Raw genomic sequence first — 21292 nt, 5'->3', positions numbered from 1 at the left:
CACGAGACCCGAGGGTGGGTTCGATTTGTGACCGAACGGCTATCAGGCCCCACTAAGGCAACCGCAAGCACTTCGTATTCAGAAAGTTGTTGAAGTTGAGCCCAGCCACCGCCTGTTCTCCTCTGCTTGGCTCTATTCATTGAAATCTCTTCTTCTGTAAATGATAAGATAACATTGCATGGCATAAGCTAATTGACTTGGTAATAAACATTTAAAATTGACATATTTAAATGTTCGATTAGAACCTTGCATTGCATTGCATATGAACAATATTCCATAATATAAAATTCAACTTAGTGTTAGGATGCATAAATGATTTCATAATGTAATTAATTAATACTATAACGAAATTACATTGAAGATTCCAATTAAAATTTCCATAAATCATTTAAATATTAACTATGTATAATTTTAAATATAAAATGCAACTTACTCTGGCTGCTGCCAGCAGGCTGTTCCATCTTTTACGGCACTGGTCTGGTGACCACATCGGCAATCTCGGCGCAGATTCTCCTATATGCATGAGGTGGAGGTTTCCCCTGCCCACTCCGTGTTAAATCAGCCCACCTGCCGCTCACGATATTTACCAACGCCTCATTGGCCTCCTCGCTAAAGGGTTTAGCCCTTTTACGTTCCATTTCTCCCTCCATTCTAATATATAGTTAAATATATTTTTAATTATATTATACAATATATTGTGTATTGTATATTATGTATATATATTAGTCAAAAAAAATATTTAAAACACAAAAAGAATGAATACTTAACAACATTTCGATTTTCAATTCACAGACACTCGAACAGTTACTCCTCCCTTCCTTCCTCTCTCTCTGACCCTCCCTGTGCTTCTGAGCATGTGTGATGACCCCTGACCTCTCAAAACGCGGCAAAGAAACTCAACCACAATAAAAAAATCCCACAGATGCGCACAATAGCGTTGCTAGGGAAGCGCTTTTAAAAATTTCTGTTTTCGTGGGCGATCGTGAGATCGGCGAAAAATCACATCGCCCATTTGACATCGCCGGGGTAAGGGCGAGTGGAAAATCGCGAGGAAAAAAAATGGGCGATGTGCCGGTGATCAGCAAGGCCGAGACGTCCCACATCGCTGGAACATCGCCCACTTTTTTGGGCGAAGGCCCCCAGTGGAAAGTCTAGTCCAGACAGTTTCTTAAATGATAAGGGGTTATGGGGAGCGGGCAGGGAAGTGGAGCTGAGTCCATGATCAGATCAGCCATGATCTTATTGAATGGTGGAGCAGGCTCGAGGGGCCGTATGGCCTACTCCTGCTCCTATTTCTTATGTTCTTATGAAATCTTTCATAATTTTAATGACCTCCATTAGGTCACCACTCAGCCTTCTCTTTTCAAGAGAAAAGAGACCCAGCCTGTTCATCTTTTCCTGATAGGTGTAACTCCTTTCCTGACGGGTATAACTAGGTAATCTAGGCCGGAATCATTTAGCGAGTTCGGTAACTTTTCTATTTAATTTAGGGCCTGATGGCCTTCGATAAAGCTGCAGCATTGTTCCTACAGTGTTACAATGGGAATGTAGTGGGGAAAAAAGGCATAAACAACAACAAACTTGCATTTATATATGTTTCCTGTAACGTAGGAAAATGTCCCAAGGTGTTTCACAGAACTGCAGCATACAGATCAGTCACTGGATTACAGTTCTCACTGTTTTATCCTCCTTCAGGACGCTCCTTAAAACCTACCTCTTTGACCAAGCTTTTGGTCACCTGCCCTAATTTCTCCTTATATGACTCAGTGTCAAATTTTTGTCTCAAACGACTTCTGTGAAGCACCTTGAGACGTTTGACTATGTTAAAGGCGCTATATAAATAGCAACAAGTTGTTCTTGTTGTTTGTAGTGGAAGGAGGGGAGGGTGGGGAGAGAAAAGAGTTAAAAATGCATGTTTTTTCTCATTAAGTTGTACCAAATTTTACAAGCTTTCTTCAGTGTGGAATGCATGGTATGTTGCAGACAGAAATATGCAATGAGCCTCTGACACAATTCAGTGCACTCTTGTACTACTTCCCAGCATGATTCGGGTTGCTCCTGGCAGGGGTGGACAAGGAGAAAATGAAAGACTTGCATTTATAGAGCGCCTTTCGCGACCACTGGACGTCCCAAAGCACTTTACAGCCAATCTACTTTTTTTTTGAAGTGTACTCACTGTTGTAGGCAGCCAATTTGCGCACAGCAAGCTCCCACAAATATCAATGTGATAATGACCAGATAATCTGCTAATTAAGGGATAATTGGCTAGGACACGGGAGAGATAACTCCCCTGCTCTTTGAAATAATTCCACGGGATCAGTTGAGAGAGCAGACAGGACCTCGGTTTAACGTCTCGTCCGAAAGACGGCATTTCCGAGTGCAGTGCTCAGGTCTCTTTAGTGGGACTTGAACCCACAACCTTTTGACTCAGAGGCGGAGCTACCGACTGAGCCACAGCTGACACTTGGGTGATACATGGCCACTGTGGGTGTTCAGCAAGTGGGAGGGATGCTGTCAACCTTGTGTTAATTGAATGGCCTTGAATTCCCTTTGATTTGGGAGTTTGACAGTTTTTTGGGAGGGGGTTTGAGTTATGTGTACTAGCAGGAAGGAAGAGGGGGGACCTCTGCCTTGAACATTTGTATGAAAACTAACATCACTGGCAGTCTGTGGTGCCTCACACAAGTGGCCAGTCTTCACCGTAAGTTTCAGCAGGCTGCTCAGTCATAGAGTCCAATCCTGTTCTTGACCAACATCAAGACATTTTCCAGCAGAAACCCCATGAAAGTGATCAGGGGCAGGAATGCTGGCTGATTTTTCTTCCCTTCCCCTCCATGGCCCACGTGCATTGAGGCCATTTGTAGCAACCCTACTGCTGCCCTTGTTCTTCTCAGCTAACCTCACATGCCAGGGACTGAAGCTGGCACCTTCTGATCTATATAGGTCAGTACCAGTGTCAGCTGTGGCTCAGTGGCAGCACCCTCGCCTCTTGAGTCAGAAGGGTGTGGGTTCAAGCCCCACTCCAAGGACTTGAGCACAAAAAATATAGACCGACACTCCAGTGCAGTGCTGAGGGAGCGCTGTTTTTTGGATGTGACGTTAAACTGAGGCCCCGTCTGCTCTCTCAGGTGGACGTAAACGATCCCACGGCACTGTTTCGAAGAAGAGCAGGGGAGTTATCCCCGGGTGTCCTAGCCAATATTTATAACTCAATCAACATAACAAAAAAACATTATCTGATCATTATCACATTGCTGTTTATGGGGGCTTGCTGTGCGCAAATTATCTACTGTATTTCCTACATTACAACAGTGACTACACTCAAAGTACTTCATTGGCTGTAAAGTGCTTTGGATGTCTCTGATCATGGAAGGCGCTATATAAATCCAAGTCTTTTTTTTACTGCTGGTACACAGGGGTGATCTTATAGAAACATTTAAAATAATGAAAGGGATAGACAAGATAGAGGCAGAGAGGTTGTTTCCACTGGTCGGGGAGACTAGAACTAGGGGGCACAGCCTCAAAATATGGGGGAGCTAATTTAAAACCGAGTTGAGAAGGAATTTCTTCTCCCAGAGGGTTGTGAATCTGTGGAATTCTCTGCCCAAGGAAGCAGTTGAGGCTAGCTCATTGAATGTATTCAAGTCACAGATAGATAGATTTTTAACCAATAAGGGAATTAAGGGTTACGGGGAGCGGGCGGGTAAGTGGAGCTGAGTCCACGGCCAGATCAGCCATGATCTTGTTGAATGGCGGAGCAGGCTAGATGGCCTACTCCTGTTCCTAATTCTTATGTTCTTATGTAAGACCTTGAGACTGGGTATTTGTTTTTGCCAAATAGACAGTGTGTATAATTGGTTCTGCCGAAAGAACAATTCTCAATCTGGCAGAAAATGTACTAATGCCTGCATGACTCATCGAGTCATATGTAGCCTTGGAACTGTTGTGAAAATGTTTGTTTCAATTTGGGAGGGGAGAGTTAAGGTTGAGGTCAGGTACTGTGTGGTGAATTATTAAAAATATTTTTGTAAAATATAAGTTTTATGAACTGGGCACTATCAGTATCAAAGATTGGTTCGTGCTCTTCTAAACAACAGGGAACAGCTATGCAAAGCCCTGGTTAGACGAAACCTGGAGTATTGCGAGCAGTTTGGGGCACCATATCTTAGGAATGATATTATGGCTTTGGAGGGAGTGCAGTGGAGATTCACCAGAGTACAAACATACAAACAATGACAGACAGGTAAAGACGCTCTGGTCCATCGAGCCTGTCCCACACAATTACGATACCTTGTATATCACAACTTATACCCGGACTCCAGGGGTGAAGTTACGAGGAGCGATTACACATAGTAGGGTTGTATTCCCTGGAATTTAGAAGATTTTTTTTCTCGACCAATATGTCGAGGAACCAACTAGAGGGCTGGCCATCCTAGACTGGGTGATGTGTAATGAGAAAGGACTAATTAGCAATCTTGTTGTGCGAGGCCCCTTGGGGAAGAGTGACCATAATATGGTAGAATTCTTTACTGAGATGGCGAGTGACACAGTTAATTCAGAGACTAGGGTCCTGAACTTAAGGAAAGGTAACTTCGATGGTATGAGACGTGAATTGCCTAGAATAGACTGGCGAATGATACTTAAAAGGTTGATGGTGGATAGGCAATGGCAACATTTAAAGATCACATGGATGAACTTCAACAATTGTACATCCCTGTCTGGAGTAAAAATAAAACGGGGAAGGTGGCTCAATCGTGGCCAACAAGGGAAATTAGGGATAGTGTTAAATCCAAGGAAGAAGCATATAAATTGGCCAGAAAAAGCAGCAAACCTGAGGACTGGGAGAAATTTAAAATTCAGCAAGAAGGACAAAGGATTTAATTAGGAGGAGGAAAATAGAGTAGGAACATAAAAACTGACTACAAAAGCTTCTATAGATATGTGAAGAGAAAAATAGTGAAGACAAACGTAGGTCCCTTGCAGTCAGAATCAGGTGAATTTATAATGGGGAACAAAGAAATGGCAGACCAATTGAATAAATACTTTGGTTCTGTCTTCACAAAGGAAGACACATATAACCTTCCGGAAATACTAGGGGACCAAGGGTCTAGCGAGAAGGAGGAACTGAAGGAAATCCTTATTAGTCAGGAAATTGTGTTTGGGAAATTGATGGGATTGAAGGCCGATAAATCACCGGGGCCTGATGGTCTGCACCCCAGAGTACTTAAGGAAGTGGCCCTAGAAATAATGGATGCAGTGGTGATCATTTTCCAATAGTCTATCGATTCTGGATCAGTTCCTATGAACTGGAGGGTAGCTAATGTAATGCCACTTTTTAAAAAAGGGAGAGAGAAAACGGGGAATTATAGACCGGTTAGCCTGACATCAGTAGTGGGGAAAATGTTGGAATCAATTATTAAAGATGACATAGCAGCGCATTTGGAAAGCAGTGACAGGATCGGTCCAAGTCAGCCTAGATTTATGAAAGGGAAATCATGCTTGACAAATCTTCTAGAATTTTTTGAGGATGTAACTAGTAGAGTGGACAAGGGAGAACCAGTGAATGTGGTGTATTTGAACTTTCAAAAGGCTTTTGACAAGGTCCCACACAAAGATTGGTGTGCAAAATTAAAGCACATCGTATTGGGGGTAATGTATTGACGTGGATAGAGAACTAGTTTGCAGACAGGAAGCAGAGATAGGGGATAAATGGGTCCTTCTCAGAATGGCAGGCAGTGACTAGTGTAGTGCTGCAGGGCTCAGTGCTGGGATCCCAGCTATTTACAATATACATCAATGATTTAGATGAAGGAATTGAGTGTAATATCTCCAGGTTTGCAGATGACATTAAGCTGGGTGGCGGAGTGAGCTGTGAGGAGAACGCTAAGAGGCTGCAGGGTAACTTGGACAGGTTAGGTGAGTGGGCAAACACATGGCAGATGCAGTATAATGTGGATAAATGTAAGGTTATCCACTTTGGAGGCAGAATATTATTTGTGTGGCGGCAGATTAGGAAAAGGGGAGGTGCAACGAGACCTGGGTGTCAATGTTACATCAGTCATTCAAAATTGACATGCAGGTGCAGCAGGCGGTGAAGAACCCAAATGGCATGTTGGCCTTCATAGCTACGGGATTTGAGTATAGGAGCAGGGAGGTCTTAATGCAGTTGTATAGAGCCTTGGTGTGGCCTCATCTGAAATATTGTGTTCAGTTTTGGTTTCCTAATCTGAGGAAGGACATTCTTGCTATTGAGGGAGTGCAGCGATGGTTCACCAGACTGATTCCCGGGATGGCAGGACTGACATATGAGGAGAGAATGGATCGAGTGGGCCTGTATTCACTGGAGTTTAGAAGAATGAGAGGGGATCTCATAGAAAAATATAAAATTCTGACGGGACTAGACAGGTTAGTTGCAGGAAGAATGTTCCTGATGTTGGGGAAGTCCAGAACCAGGAGTCACAGTCTAAGGATAAGGGGTAAGCCATTTAGGACCAAGATGAGGAGAAATGTCTTCACTCAGAGTTGTTAACCTGTGGAATTTTCTACCACAGAGAGTTGTTGATGCCAGTTCGTTAGATATATTCAAGAGGGAGTTAGATATGGTCCTGATTGCTTAAGGGATCAAGGGGTATGGAGAGAAAGCAGGGAAGGAGTACTGAGGTGAGTGATCAGCCATGATCCTATTGAATGGTGGTGCAGGCTCGAAGGGCCGAATGGCCTACTCCTGCACCTATTTTCTATGTTTCTATGTAAAGGGATGATTTGATCGAAGTTTTCAAGATATTCAGGACAACAGGTAGGGTAGATAGAGAAAAACTATTTCCGCTGGTTGGGGAGTCTAGGACTAGAGGCATAGTCTATAAATTAGAGCCAGGCCTTTCAGGAGTGAAGTTAGGAAACACTTCCACACGCAAAGGGTGGCAGAAGTTTGGAACTCTGTTCCGCAAACGGCAATTGATGCTAAGTCAATTGTTAATTTTAAATCTGAGATGGATAGATTTTCGTTAACCAAAGGTATTAAGGGATATGGAGATAGGTCGCAAATCAGTCATGATCTCATTGAATGGTGGAACAGGCTCGAGGGGCTGAAAGGCCTACACTTGTTCCTATGTTCTTAGAACAGAATATTGATTCCTAGTTATTTTTTCCCCTCCCATAGTTTTCTTATTCTGCATCTTTCCACAGTATGCGTTGGCCACAGACTCCTTCCAACTGGGGTACAAGGAAGACGGTAACTGTAAAGGCGAACCAGACACCAGTGTGTTGCTACCACAGAGACTGAAATGGGACATCCCAAATGAGGTGAGATCTTTACTTTTCTACTTCTGCCATTGTATTAACAATTAAATTTTGAAAAAAGACTTGGATTTATATAGCGCCTTTCACGACCACCGGACGTCTCAAAGCGCTTTCCTGCCAATGAAGTAGTTTTGGAGTGTAGTCACTGTTGTAATGTGGGAAACATGGCAGCCAATTTGCGCACAGCAAGCTCCCACAAACAGCAACCAGATAATCTTTTTTTTGTTATGTTGATTGAGAGATAAATATTGGCCAGCACACCGGGGATAACTCCCCTGCTCTTCTTCGAAATAGTGCCACAGGATTTTTAACGTCAGGGCCTCGGTTTAAGATAGGTTGGGCCTGTACTCATTGGAGTTCAGAAAAATGAGAGGTGATCTTATTGAAACATATAAGATAATGAGGGGGCTCGACAAGGTGGATGTAGAGAGGATATTTCCACTCATAGGGGAAACTAAAACTTGGGGGCATAGTCTCAGAATAAGGGGCCACCCATTTAAAACTGAGATGAGAAGGAATTTTTTCTTCTCAGAGGGTTGTACATATGTGGAATTCTCTGCCCCAGAGCTGTGGAGGCTAGGTCATTGAATATATTTAAGGTGGAGATAGACAGATTTTTGAGCGATAAGGGAGTGAAGGGTTATGGGGAGCGGGCAGGGAAATGGAGTCCATGATCAGATCAGCCGTGATCTTATTAAATGGCGGAGCAGCCTCGAGGAGCCAAATAGTCCATTCCTGTTCCTATTTCTTATGTTCTTAACATCTCATCCGAAAGACGGCACCTCTGACAGTGCAGCACTTCCTCAGCACTACACTGGAGTGTCAGCCGAGATTTCTGTGCTCAAGTCTCTGGAGTGGGACTTGCACCCACAACCTTCTGACTCCAAGGCGAGGATGCTACCCACTGAACCACGACTGACCATGCTTTCCATTCTAATGGCTTTATACGTGAGCGGAGACAGCCGAGTCTGTACTTGAATTCATTCGCCGTCTACACGCACACTTTTCAACAGAGGATCATCGGTAAAGATCAGGATTGGGAACACAAAACTCATTTTTTTTTTATCCCTCGGGGTGTTAAGACCATAGCATCGCAACTGTTGCTTTGAGTGAGATTATCTCACTTAGGAAAGACTGACGATCAAATCTGGAACCTTGTGATCTGTATGACTCAGTGATGCAACATGTGCTACATTTACCCTTGAGGCGATTGAGTGCTGGGAAGGAAGTCTGTGTATATAACACAATATTTTGCGTGTGGAGGGTGCCCGACAGTTTTTTTTAATGCTTTTTCATTTTCTTCTTCCTTATTATTTAATTTTTTACATTTTTCCCCTTTCTAGTTGGTTAATTATCCGTCAAATACCACACATAGAATCGTAGAAATTTACAGCACGGAGGGTGGCCATTTCGGCCCATCGTGTCCACACCGGCCGACAAAGAGCTACCCAGCCTAATCCCACTTTCCAGCTCTTGGTCCGTAACCCTGTAGGTTACGGCGTTTCAAGTACACATCCAAGTACTTTTTAAATGTGGTGAGGGTTTCTGCCTCTACAACCATTTCAGGCAGTGAGTTCCAGACCCCCACCACCCTCTGGGTGAAGACATTTCCCCTCAAATCCCCTCTGAACCTCCTACCAATTACTTTAAATCTATGCGCCCTGGTTCTTGACCCCCTCTGCTAGGGGAAATGGGTCCTTCCTATCCACTCTATCTAGGCCCCTCATAATTTTATACACCTCAATAAAGTCTCCCCTCAGCCTCCGCACAATCGCAGCAAAACAAATCCTCCCAAGTGTACAGTAGCAAAAAGGTTACAGCTATTCTTCACTTGTCCCACTTTAAACCCTTATGGCCCAGCAGCTCCAGGACACTCATAAGAACATAAGAATTAGGAGGAGGAATGGACGATAAGGCCTTTCAAACCTGCTCCACCATTCAATAAGATCACGGCTGATTTTCCATCTCAACTTCACTTTCCCGCCTGATCCCCATTATCCCTTGATTCGCCAAGAGTCTAAAAATCTCTCTATTTCAGCCTTGAATATACTCAATGACTCAGCAACCACAGCACTTTGGGGTAGAGAATTCCAAAGATTCACAACCTACCGAGTGAAGAAATTCCTCCCTATCTCAGTCTTCAGGCCGACCCCTAGTTCCAGACTCTCCAGCCAGGTGAAGCAGCCTCTTAGCATCTACCCTGTCAATCCCCCTCAGAATCTTGTATGTTTCAATGAGATCACCTTTTATTCTTCTAAACTCCAGAGAGTATAGGCCCATTCTACTCAATATCTCCTCATAGGACAACCCTCTCATCCCGAGAATCAAATTTGTTGCACCGCCTCTAAGACAAGTATGTCCTTTCTCAGATAAGGAGACCAAAACTGTGCACAGTACTCCAGGTGTGGTCTCACCAAAGCCCTGTACAATTGTTGTAAGACTTCCTTACTCTTGTACTCCAACCCCTTTGCAATAAAGGCCAACATGCCATTGTCCTTCCTAATTACTGGCTGTTCTTGATCTCTGGACAGAGCCTGTTGTCCCGATGCCAATAAGGCCCGGCCCTCAGAACGGACTGGCCCTCCCGCCCGGGCTATCGGGCAGCTGGCAGGCACGCTCCGCAAGCTAGCTGCCCGGAGTCCACTTGCGAAGTGGAAAGCCATCCCAATAATTCCACTTCCACGAGCCTAGAGTGAGCTACTCGTGATTAAGGTCATTCACTGCTAAAAGACTTACATTTGTATAGCGCCTTTCACGACGACTGGACATCTCAAAGCGCTTTACAGCCAATTAAGTATTTTTGGAGTGTAGTCACTGTTGTAATGTAAGAAATGCGGCAACTAATTTGCGCACAGCAAGCTCCCACAAACAGTAATGTGATTAATGACCAGATAATCTGCTTTTGTTTTATGTTGATTGAGGGATGAATATTGGCCAGGACACCGGGGATAATTCCCCTGCTCCTCTTCGAAATATGGTCGCGGGATCTTTTATGTCCACTTGAGAGAGCAGGTGGGGTCTCGGTTTAACGTCTCATCCGAAAGACAGCACCTCTGCACTGGGAGTGTCAGCCTAGTGTGTTCAAGTTCCTGGAGTGGAACTTGAACCCTCAACCTTCTGACTCGGCAAAAGTGCAAACCACTTCACCACAGTTGACACTACTAATGGTATTGGCGGGAGCAATTTTGAGTGGATGAATTGAGTATCACACACGAAAATATATATTGAGTTAAATATTATTTTTCCCCCTGTATTGTATTGCTACCAGTGGACTGATTAAGCCCAATAACAACCGTGTTTCTGGTTCCCTACCACTCCCTCAGTGCCAAGAAGTAATCATGCATTCATTGTCGGTGGCGCAGAAACTGGCCGACGATGTTGATTTCAATGCCTTCACATTCACTCGGTTTGGCAAAGGAATGATTAAGAAGTGCCGAACCAGCCCTGACGCCTTCATCCAGATTGCACTGCAGCTCGCCAACTTCAGGGTAAGGACAGAAAAAAAGAATGTGTGGCCAGATCAGCAATGTTCTCGTTATTGGGGTTGGGGATGGAGCGAAGGTAGGTGTAATGTATACACCTGTGAGTAAGCCCACAGGTTTGTAGAGCTGTTGAAGGGGATTCCTGTACGGGCTGCTCTTGCACACTCTCCACGTTGCCATCCTCGTCTGCCGCCCGGACGCACCATCTTGCCGTCCAGACGAGGCGGGGGTCCCCGATGGAGTGCACTCTACGCGGGAGGCTTCCCTTTATTTAGAGGCTTCCCTTTATTTATTGGGGCTTAGCCTGGAGGGTGTTGACGGAGCAGTCCCGTGTAATCGATTTTTAAGTCGGTTTACCAGGCTCCCAGGCCACCTGTAATTTCTGCGGTCAAGATGAGTCCGTGTTCCATATTTATGTTGAGTGTGCGAGGTTGCAGTCCCTGTTCTTACATTTGAAGGGGCTGTTCCTCAAATTCTGGTTGCACTTCAGTACCACACTCCTGATCTTTGGGCACCCTGTGTGCGGAGGGGAGCGGGCAGGTGAGAAGGCCGCCTTGTAGGACTGCTCCTGGGCACGGCCAAGGGGGCCATCAGCTGGTCCAGGCAGCGGGCCATCGAGAGGGTCGTTCAACCCGACTGCCTGCCTCTCTTCCGCGGTTACATCCGAGCCAGGGTGTCCCTGGAGATGGAGCAGGCGGTGTCCATCGGTACGGTTGTAGCCTTCAGTGAGAGGTGGGCGCCGGAGGGACTGGAGTGCATCATCACCCCCGACAACCAAATTTTAATTTGATCCAGTTGACTGTCCAAAGTTGAATTTGTTTAATTGTGTCGGATTTAGTGTGCCCCTTTAACCAGGGGGCACTTGATTTATTTGATTTACAGATGCAACTTAAAATAGTTGTCGAGCTGTTGAGTTGGGAGTGGCTTAGCCAGTCATGCGATGTTCACAAGACTCAATAAAACCCCAGCCAGTTGGGTTCGGGGGATCCATGATGAGGCAAGTGGTTGTGAGTCTGGTGGATGAACTGGCAATGTGTAGTGTGATTGTTGAACCTTTTGCTAATAAACCTACTAGTTCTTAATAGCAATGTGTTGCTATGAATTCTTAAGCAAAGAACACAAAAAGCAAATATAGTACAGTAGGAAATAATCAACAATCACAAGGGTTCATAGAAACATAGAAAATAGGTGCAGAAGTAGGCCATTCGGCCCTTCGAGCCTGCACCACCATTCAATAAGATCATGGCTGATCATTCACCTCAGTACCCCTTTCCTGCTTTCTCTCCGTACCCCTTGATCCCTTTAGCCATAAGGGCCACATCTAACTCTCTCTTGAATATATCTAACGAACTGTCATCAACAATTCTCTGCGGTAGAGAATTCCACAGATTCACAACTCTTAGTGAAGTAGTTTCTCCTCATCTCGGTCCTAAATGGCTTACCTCTTATCCTTAGACTATGTCCCCTGGTTCTGGACTTCCCCAACATCGGGAACATTCTTCCTGCATCCAACCTGTCCAGTCCCGTCAGAATTTTATATGTTCAAACTGGGTCATCCAGTTGCTGGTGCAGGTTAGAGAGGGACCCCATGTTCTGCCGTTCCACAGAGGTGGGTCATCCCTCAGCCTTCTCTTTTCAAGAGAAAAGAGACCCAGCCTGTTCATCCTTTCCTGATAGATGTACCCTCGCATTTCTGGTATCATCCTTATAAATCTTCTCTGCACCCTTTCCAGTGCCTCTATACCCTTTTTATAATATTGTACACAGAACGAAGATGACCCAACAAGATGTATAACTTATCTTTCTTCATTCTGCATCATCCACATATCGTAGCAACATATCAAACTTATACAGATTTAGAAGAGGTGGCCCTTGCAACAAAGCCATAACACTAGCTATCAGAATCTGCCAAATGCACTGCAGTTATATCTAGAAAGTAATATTTATTAAATGTGTACCACTTTTGTGTAGTAGCATTTCAGGCGCCATCAGTTAGAACCTGATTGTGAAACAGCTGTGGAACATGTGGAATCGCCCATTGCGTGACCTTTGGGCATCTTGCTTGCAAGGTTGTAACAGTGCAGGGTGCACTCAACCATCTATTTGTCTAACCGCTGTTTAGTTTCCAGTCCGCCTTGGATCCTGCACAAAAATGAGCAACTGTCTAGACTGCTAAATTGATCTGTGCCAGACATGCAATGACGTTAACAATTTTGCAACTGATTAGATTTCAGCTTGCAACTCGCTCCCAGGTAGCTGTTGTTATTCTGTACAAAAAAAACTGTATCACTTTAAGATTCTATTATTTTTTTCAATACATAAGCCAATTGAACTCCTTGATTAGGTTATAGTCTGTAACTCACTGCAAGGCATCCATCATAAGAACATGAGTTTGCAGCAGGAGTAGGCCACACGGCCCCTCGAGCCTGCTCCGCCACTTAATACGATCATGTCTGATCTTCGACTTCCAACACTTTTCCGCCCGATCTCCATACCCCTTGATTCCCCTAGAGTCCAAAAATCTGTCCATCTCAGGCTTGAATATACTCAACGACTCACTTTGGGGTAGAGAATTCCAAAGGTTCACAACCCTCTGAGTGAAGAAATTCCTCCTCATCTCTCTTAAATGGCCGACTCCTTATCCTAAGACTGTGACCCCTGGTTCTAGACTTCCAGCCAGGGGGAAACAACCTCTTAGCATCTACCCTGTTAATCCCCCTCAGAATCTTGTATGTTTCAATGAAAAAGATAGACTTGCATTTATATAGCGCCTTTCACAACTGCCGGACGTCTTAAAGCGCTTTACAGCCACTGAAGAACTTTTGGAGTGTAGTCACTGTTGTAATGTGCGAAACACAACAGCCAATTTGCGCACACCAGGCTCCCACAAACAGCAATGTGATAATGACCAGATAATCTGTTTTTTTTTAATACTGATTGAAGGATAAATATTGGCCAGGACACCGGGGATAATTCCCCTGCTCCTCTTCGAAATAGTGACAAGGGATCTTTTACATCCATCGGAGAGAGCAGGCGGGGCCTCGGTTTAACGTCTCATCAGAAAGACAGCACCTCCGACAGTGCGTTGCTCCCTCAGCACTGCACTGGGAGTGTCAGCCTAGATTTAAAATTTTTTTTTCACCTCTCATGCTTCTAAACATGTATGAACCATCTGCACCCCTCTATAAGATTCCAACCTGCAACTCACTGTCAGATTTCCACTATTCTATATGTAAACCATAGGTTTTCAAACAGATTCCCCAGATCCTAAGAGTGCGTAAAGTCATCAGAATCCTCTCTGTCTATCAGATTTCTGTACTTATTGACTTATTAATGTGTTATTTTAGAGTGGAAGCAAGTCTTCCTCGTTTTCGAGGGACTGCCTATGATGATGATGATTTCTGTTGTCGTGTGCTAATAATGTTTTCTGTAATTATATCACTCTGTCCCTATCAGTAGCTCGTGGTTAGTTATCCAGTATTCTACATAAAAATTATCAGAACCTCACAATTAGATTCCAGTCTGTAAATTGCTCCTGGATATCTGTTCTATTTATAAATTAGTGGTTAAAGAAGAATTTGTTACAAACCCCCAGCTTTTGATTCTGCCTTCTTTTCACATGGACATGCACGGCACACAATCTCTTGTTTCTTTCCCCATCTTTCATGCTACCTCAAATTGTTTCTGTCTTCCTGACCCATATCTCTGAACCACGACCCTTTGCAATTCTCTCCCACAGCTTTCTTTTGCCCCATTTATTTCCCCCCTCTCTCCACATCTTATTCCCCCAATGCTTTCTTTTCTAAAAGCGTCCTATCTCAACTTTCTTCCCGCTCTCTCTCTCTCCTCTTTTGTTTTTGCATCTTCCTCCTCATCCTCCATTTTTGGCCTCCCCCCCCCCCCCCCCTCCACTCCCGTGCCCAGCCCTTCTTTCTCATTACCCTTGTTTGTCTTGATCTCACTTTCTTTTCATTCCTTAACTCACTTGTAATGAATCCTCCTCAGCCTCCTTTACTGTGTCTCTCTCTCACTCTGCACCTCTTCCAACCTGTGTCTCTCTATTCCTCTTGCTCTCCACAAAATTTAGTCAGGCAGAGTCAGCATGGATTTATAAAGGGGAAGTCATGTTTGACAAATTTGCTGGAATTCTTTGAGGATGTAACGAACAGGGTGGATAAAGGGGAACCAGTGGATGTGGTGTATTTGGACTTCCAGAAGGCATTTGACAAGGTGCCACATAAAAGGTTACTACACAAGATAAAAGTATGCAGGTACAGCAAGTGATCAGGAAGGCCAATGGAATCTTGGCCTTTATTGCAAAGGGGATGGAGTATAAAAGCAGGGAAGTCTTGTTTCAGCTGTACAGGGTATTGGTGAGGCCACACCTGGAATACTGCGTGCAGTTTTGGTTGGGGCTAATATATTAGCATGGATAGAGGATTGGCTGATGAACAGAAAACAGAGAGTCGGGATAAATGGTTCATTCTCTGGTTGGCTTTCAAATAACTAGTGGGGTGCCACGGGATAAGTGCTGGGACCCCAACTATTTACAGTCTATATTAATGACTTGGAAGAAGGAACCGAGTATAACGTAGCCAAGTTTGCTGATGATATAAAGATGGGAGAAAGGGCAATGTGTGAGGGGGACATAAAGAGGCTGCAGGAGGATATAGATAGGCTCAGTGAGTGGGCAAGAATTTGGCAGATGGAGTATAATGTTGGAAAATGTGAGGTCATGCACTTTGGTAGAAAAAAAATCAAAGAGCAAGTTATTATTTAAATGGAGAAAGATTGCAAAGCGTTGCAGTGCAGCGGGACCTGGGGGTACTTGTGCATGAACCACAAAAAGATAGTATGCAGGTACAGCAAGTGATCAGGAAGGCCAATGGAATCTTGGCCTTTATTGCAAAGGGGATGGAGTATAAAAGCAGGGAAGTCTTGCTACAGCTGTACAGGGTATTGGTGAGGCCACACCTGGAATACTGCGTGCAGTTTTGGTTTCCATATTTACGAAAGGATATACTTGCTGTGGAGGCAGTTCAGAGAAGGGTTCACTAGGTTGACCCCGGGGATGAGGGGGTTGACATATGAGGAAAGGTTGAGTAGGTTGGGCCTCTACTCATTTGAATTCAGAAGAATGAGAGGTGATCTTCTGGAAAAGATTATGAGGGGGCTTGACAAGGTGGATGCAGAGAGGATGTTTCCACTGGTGGGGGAGACTAGAACTACAGGGCATGATCTTAGAATAAGGGGCCACTCATTTAGAACTGATATGAGGAGAAATTTCTTCTCTGAGAGGGATGTGGATCTGTGGAATTCGCTGCCTCAGAGAGCTGTGGAAGCTTGAGATATTGAATAAATTTAAGACAGAAATAGACAGTTTCTTAAACGATAAGGGGACAGGGAAATGGAGCTGAGTCCATGATCAGATTAGCCATGATCGTTTTAACTGGTGGAGCTGGCTCGAGGGGCCTTATGGCCTACTCCTGCTCCTATTTCTTATGTTCTTATTACAGCTCTTCCAATCTGTGTCTCACTATTACCACCACAACCTTTTTATATGAACATAAAACATAGACATCTCACCCCCTAAATGCAGCAGCCAGTTGCACTCTGAACTGTGCCTTCTACCCAAATCCCATGTTAATAGACAGCTGTGATTGGCTGTATCCCTGTGCAACCTTTAGTCAGCTTTACCGGGACGACAATGGGCTGTGCCGTACCTGAATCAGCAACACGAGATCTCACTGCATCTGAAACCTGCATCTCCTTTACACTCCCCATGGGAGAACGGAGACTGCTAGAAGCTAGTTACAGTGCAGACACTTGAGTTTAAGAGCTGGAAAGTTGAACCTGAATGATTCTGGACCACTTGAAGTACTGTTATAAACTACCTGAACATTTAAACTTGATTTCAGCATTTCTCTCATCCAAACTCCTTGATTATACTCCAGTTTGTACCCCATTATTCTATCATTCACTCTTAACTCTTCAGTAGCCTGTACTGTAGATATCTATTCTTCCTTCTGCAACTCTCTCTTTGTTTGTTCATTTACAGTTGAAATGATAAAAACAGCATTTTCATCAATGGTTTGAATAGTGTATTGTACTTTCCACATATTGCTGATAAATATAATTGTGTTTTTTTTTTCATGAATTCTTTTGCTTTTTTTTTTGTTTTCTTGGTTGCAGGACAAAGGTTCATTCTGCCTGACCTACGAATCTTCGATGACCCGGCTATTCCGTGAGGGGAGGACCGAGACCGTGCGTTCGTGCACGGTTGAGACGTGCAACTTTGTGACCGCAATGGAGAGCGCGAAGTTTTCGGTGAGGGGAGGGTACTGTAGGGGTGTGGAGTGGGTGGGTGAGCGGAGTTGGGAGTATTAAGTTTCTCTCATTAATTAAGACGTACAACCTCAAACGTGGGCATGACAAGGGAGAGGCTATTTCCTCTGGTTGATGAGGCAGTGCTGAGGGGTGGAGGTCATTTATTCAAAATTGTCACTGAAAGGGAAGAGAAGGGTTAGGAGAAGTTAGTTTGTGCAGCGCTTTGTTGGGAAATGGAATGCTTCACCATGGAGAGAGGTTGAGAGAGAAACCATTGTGCCAGTTAAGGAAAACTTGATAAATATTTGAAGCAGAGCAGTGGGATTAGTTTTGAATTGCACTAGCAACTAGTTGGCACAGACACAATAGGCCGAATGGCCACCTTCTGTGTTACGGTTCTATGGACTCCCAGCCAGAAGATGACGGGTTTTAATCTCTGAGGAAGTCCATTACTTGGAACCCCTCTGTTAATTACCAGATTGAATTGTTAATTTTGCATTCCTGGTTCGTAATACCCAAACAGTAGTGATGGGGAACGAATTCCCTGTGTTCAATTTGCACCAAAGTCATGAACACTGTTAAATAATAAAACGCATTTACAACAAATTGTCACTGGAGGAAGTCTATGCTGAATAACCCAACCTTCAGCCAGAGCTCGATATTTTGTGAAGAGGATTACATCGGATATACGGCACAGAAACAGTTCATTCGGCCCAAACAGTCCATGCCGGCGTTTATGCTCCACTCGGGTCTCCTCCTGTCTTTCCTCATCTAACTCGATCAGCATAACCCTCTATTCCCTTCTTCCTCATATGCTTGTCTAGCCTCCTCTTGAATGCATCGATACTATTCACTTCAACCCCTCCCTGTGGTAGCGAGTTCCACATTGTCACCACTCTTTGGGTAAAGAAGTTTCTTCTGAATTTCCGATTTGATTTCTTGTTGACTATCTTATATTGATGGCCTTTAGTTATGCTCTTCCCCACAAATGGAAACATTCTCTATCAAAACCTTTGATAATTTTAAAGACCTCTATTAGATCACCTCTCAGCATTCTTTTTTCAAGAGAAAAGAGACCCAGCCTGTTTATCTACTCCTGATTATGTATACCCTCGCATTGTAAGAGCCTGCAAGAGGGCAAAAATTGGAGAAAAGTCCATATATGGGGTCCAAGTTTCCACAGGATAAAAAACGGGCGCCCCTCCGAGCTGGGCACCCATTTTTCGCGCCTAAAACGGCGCCAGAAAAAAAACGCGCTATTCTCGAACGCTTTGCAGCTCCTTGTCTGTTTGGCGCGGCGCCCAGGGGGGCGGAGCCTACACTTGCGCCGATTTTGTAAGTGGGAGGGGGCGGGTACTATTTAAATTAGTTTTTTTCCTGCCGGCAACGCTGCGCGTGCGCGTTGGAGCGTTCGCGCATGCTCAGTGTGAAAAAAAACATTGGCACTCGGCCATTTTTGTAGTTCTTTGTAGCTGTTTAATTTTTGAACATTTTTTAATAAAAGCACATTGCCATCAGCACTGAGGCTTCCTGCAGCCTTCTCACTGTCTCCTTCCCCTCCCCATCCTCCACGGCAACAAACGGTTGTCTCCTTCCCCTCCCTCCCCTCCGCGGCAACAACCCGCTGTCTCCTTCCCCTCCCTCCCCTCCGCGGCAACAACCCGCTGTCTCCTTCCCCTCCCTCCCCTCCGCGGCAACAACCCGCTGTCTCCTTCCCCTCCCTCCCCTCCGCGGCAACAACTCGCTATCTCCTTCCCCTCCCTCCCCTCCACAACAACAACCCGCTGTCCCCTTCCCCTCCCTCCCCTCCGCGGCAACAACCCGCTGTCTCCTTCCCCTCCCTCCCCTCCGCGGCAACAACCCGCTGTCTCCTTCCCCTCCCTCCCCTCCACAACAACAACTCGCTATCTCCTTCCCCTCCCTCCCCTCCGCAGCAACAACCCGCTGTCTCCTTCCCCTCCCTCCCCTCCGCGGCAACAACCCGCTGTCCCTCCCTCCCCTCCACAACAACAACCCGCTGTCTCCTTCCCCTCCCTCCCCTCCGCGGCAACAACCCGCTGTCCCTCCCTCCCCTCCACAACAACAACCCGCTGTCTCCTTCCCCTCCCTCCCCTCCACAACAACAAACGGCTTTCTCCTCCCCCCCCCCCCCCCCCACTCCCGCTCAGCGGCACGAACGGCTGCAGAATTCTCCCTGGCTGAAGCACTTTCACACAGGTAGGAAGATGGTTTATTTAATCTTTTCTTTGCTTATAAATGTTTATTCAGGTTGGATTTATTTGTATAATATTTGTAGAAGTATAACTAAGGATTTATTGTAGAATTTAATGAGTTCCCTTCCCCCCCCCCACCTCGTTCTGGACGCCTAATTTGTAATCTGCGCCTGATTTTTTAATGTGTAGAACAGGTTTTTTCAGTTCTACAAAAATCTTCACTTGCTCCATTCTACTTTAGTTTGGAGTACGTTTTCACTGTGGAAACTTTCAAATCAGGTGTCAGTGGCCGGACACGCCCCCTTTTGAAGAAAAAATTCTGTTCCAAAGTAGAACTGTTCTACCTGACTAGAACTGCAGAAAAAAAAATGTGGAGAATTGCGATTTCTAAGATAGTCTGTTATCCACCAGTTGCTCCTAAAAATCAGGCGCAAATCATGTGGAAACTTGGGTCCATGGAGTTTGTCAGTAACTACAACATAAGACTCCAGATTAACAGAGGCGTATTCAAAGTCATAAGGCTGGATTTTCTGCTCCTCGCCTCTCCGTTTTTCGCCCCGGGAGCGGCAGCAATGGCGGCGGTGAAGTGTTCTGGGCGGGCGGTCAGCATCCAGCGCCCCGCGCCGATCCTCGGGTCCAGCTTAGCAGCGGCTCGGAGCAGAACCGCCCAGAAGAGCTGCGCCGGTGTGCAACGCCCCTGGATGCAACACCAGCACGAGTTTTGACTCCTGCCCGACCCGTATGCCCCTCGATGCGCTCCGCACTGACCGCCTGGGAAATTGGGGCGGTCCAACGTTCCTGACAGCGGAGAGGTATGTAATGGATTCCTAATGTATATATGATTGTTTTTTCTTTTAATTTTTTTTTGCAATTTGTCTTATGGTGACATGGGCAATGTTTTGGAAATGTTTTAGTGGGGTGTTTTTTCGTTTTCTTTTCCCCCAGGCGTCTCTCGGAGCGCTGCCAGCCTGACTTTTTAGCTCGGGAGTTTCCCACGCTAACGCCCCATGAGAAGTGTACAACGCCTCACTGAGCGCTGTACCCCTGACTCAGGGCCCAGCTGCTCAGGTTTGATGACTGAAGCGCAGACTGTTCCCGGGCACAAAATTTACCGCCCCGCCGCCATTACTGCCCCAAAAATATCAAAACTGAAAATCTAGCCTTTTATTATTTCGTTCCCATTTACTCCCCGCGCTCTCTATAATTGGGATTCATGCTGTCTTTCAGTTCCACTGGTGCCGAAGTCTTCCAGTACCTTGCCCACGAGGCTGTCCGTGACCCTAAACTGAGCATGTTTGGTCCCAGCAGTCGAGGACAGTCTCTGCTCACCTGACAACCACACGTACAGTTCCAACAGGGATCACGAGATAGCAAGCATCGGTGGGAAGCTGAGACCAGCTGAGTTAAAAAAGGCCAGAGATTGAACTGATCTGCGTGGCTCCCAAACCCGTGACCTCTACCGCCTAGAAGGCCAAGGGGAGATGGCGCATGGGAACACCACCACCTCCACGTTCCTCTCCAAGTCACACACCATCTTGACTTGGAAATATATCGGCCGTTCCTTCATCATCGCTGGGTCAAAATCCTGGAACTCCCTCCCTAAAAGCACTGTGGGAGCACCTTCACCACACGGGACTGCAGCGGTTCAGGAAGGCAGTTCACCACCACCTTCTCAAGGGACTTGGAGGGGAACTTGGAGGTAGTGGTGTTCCCATGCGCCTGCTGCCTTTGTACGCTTAGGTGGTAGAGGTCGTGGGTCTGGGAGGTGCTGTCAAGAATGGCCATGTGGTTAAAGTGCCAGAGAGAGAGGTTAGTATTTATGGAGCAGTATTCCAATGTGAAAAACAGATGTCCGATTGGGGCTCATTGCTGGGGTTATAAGTCACAAGGACTACCGAAGATTGGGAGAAAGAAATTCTTTGTCTCTCGAATAATATTCTAGGAAAGATCTTTGTTATCGCTTGAAAAGTT

General features: G+C 45.4%; 1 protein-coding gene across 6 annotated transcripts in view; it reads left to right on the top strand.

The window, feature by feature from the left end:
- LOC139230019 (carnitine O-palmitoyltransferase 1, liver isoform-like) overlaps positions 1-21292 on the top strand; it is a 107482-nt gene that overhangs the window by 69772 nt on the left and 16418 nt on the right. For all 6 annotated transcript variants that reach the window (XR_011587879.1, XR_011587878.1, XM_070861745.1 and 3 more), the window contains 3 exons: positions 7186-7302; positions 10623-10787; positions 16974-17108. Coding sequence is in view for 4 of the 6 variants with exons in the window: in XM_070861745.1 (XP_070717846.1) it covers positions 7186-7302; positions 10623-10787; positions 16974-17108 (417 nt within the window). In the remaining 2 variants the exon portion in view is untranslated. The remainder of the gene's footprint in view (positions 1-7185; positions 7303-10622; positions 10788-16973; positions 17109-21292) is intronic.

The sequence above is a fragment of the Pristiophorus japonicus genome, chromosome 19 (assembly GCF_044704955.1).
Source record: "Pristiophorus japonicus isolate sPriJap1 chromosome 19, sPriJap1.hap1, whole genome shotgun sequence".
Lineage (NCBI taxonomy): Eukaryota > Metazoa > Chordata > Chondrichthyes > Pristiophoridae > Pristiophorus > Pristiophorus japonicus.
The sequence above is the reverse complement of the archived record's forward strand: the minus strand, read 5'-3'. Positions and strand labels throughout refer to the sequence as shown.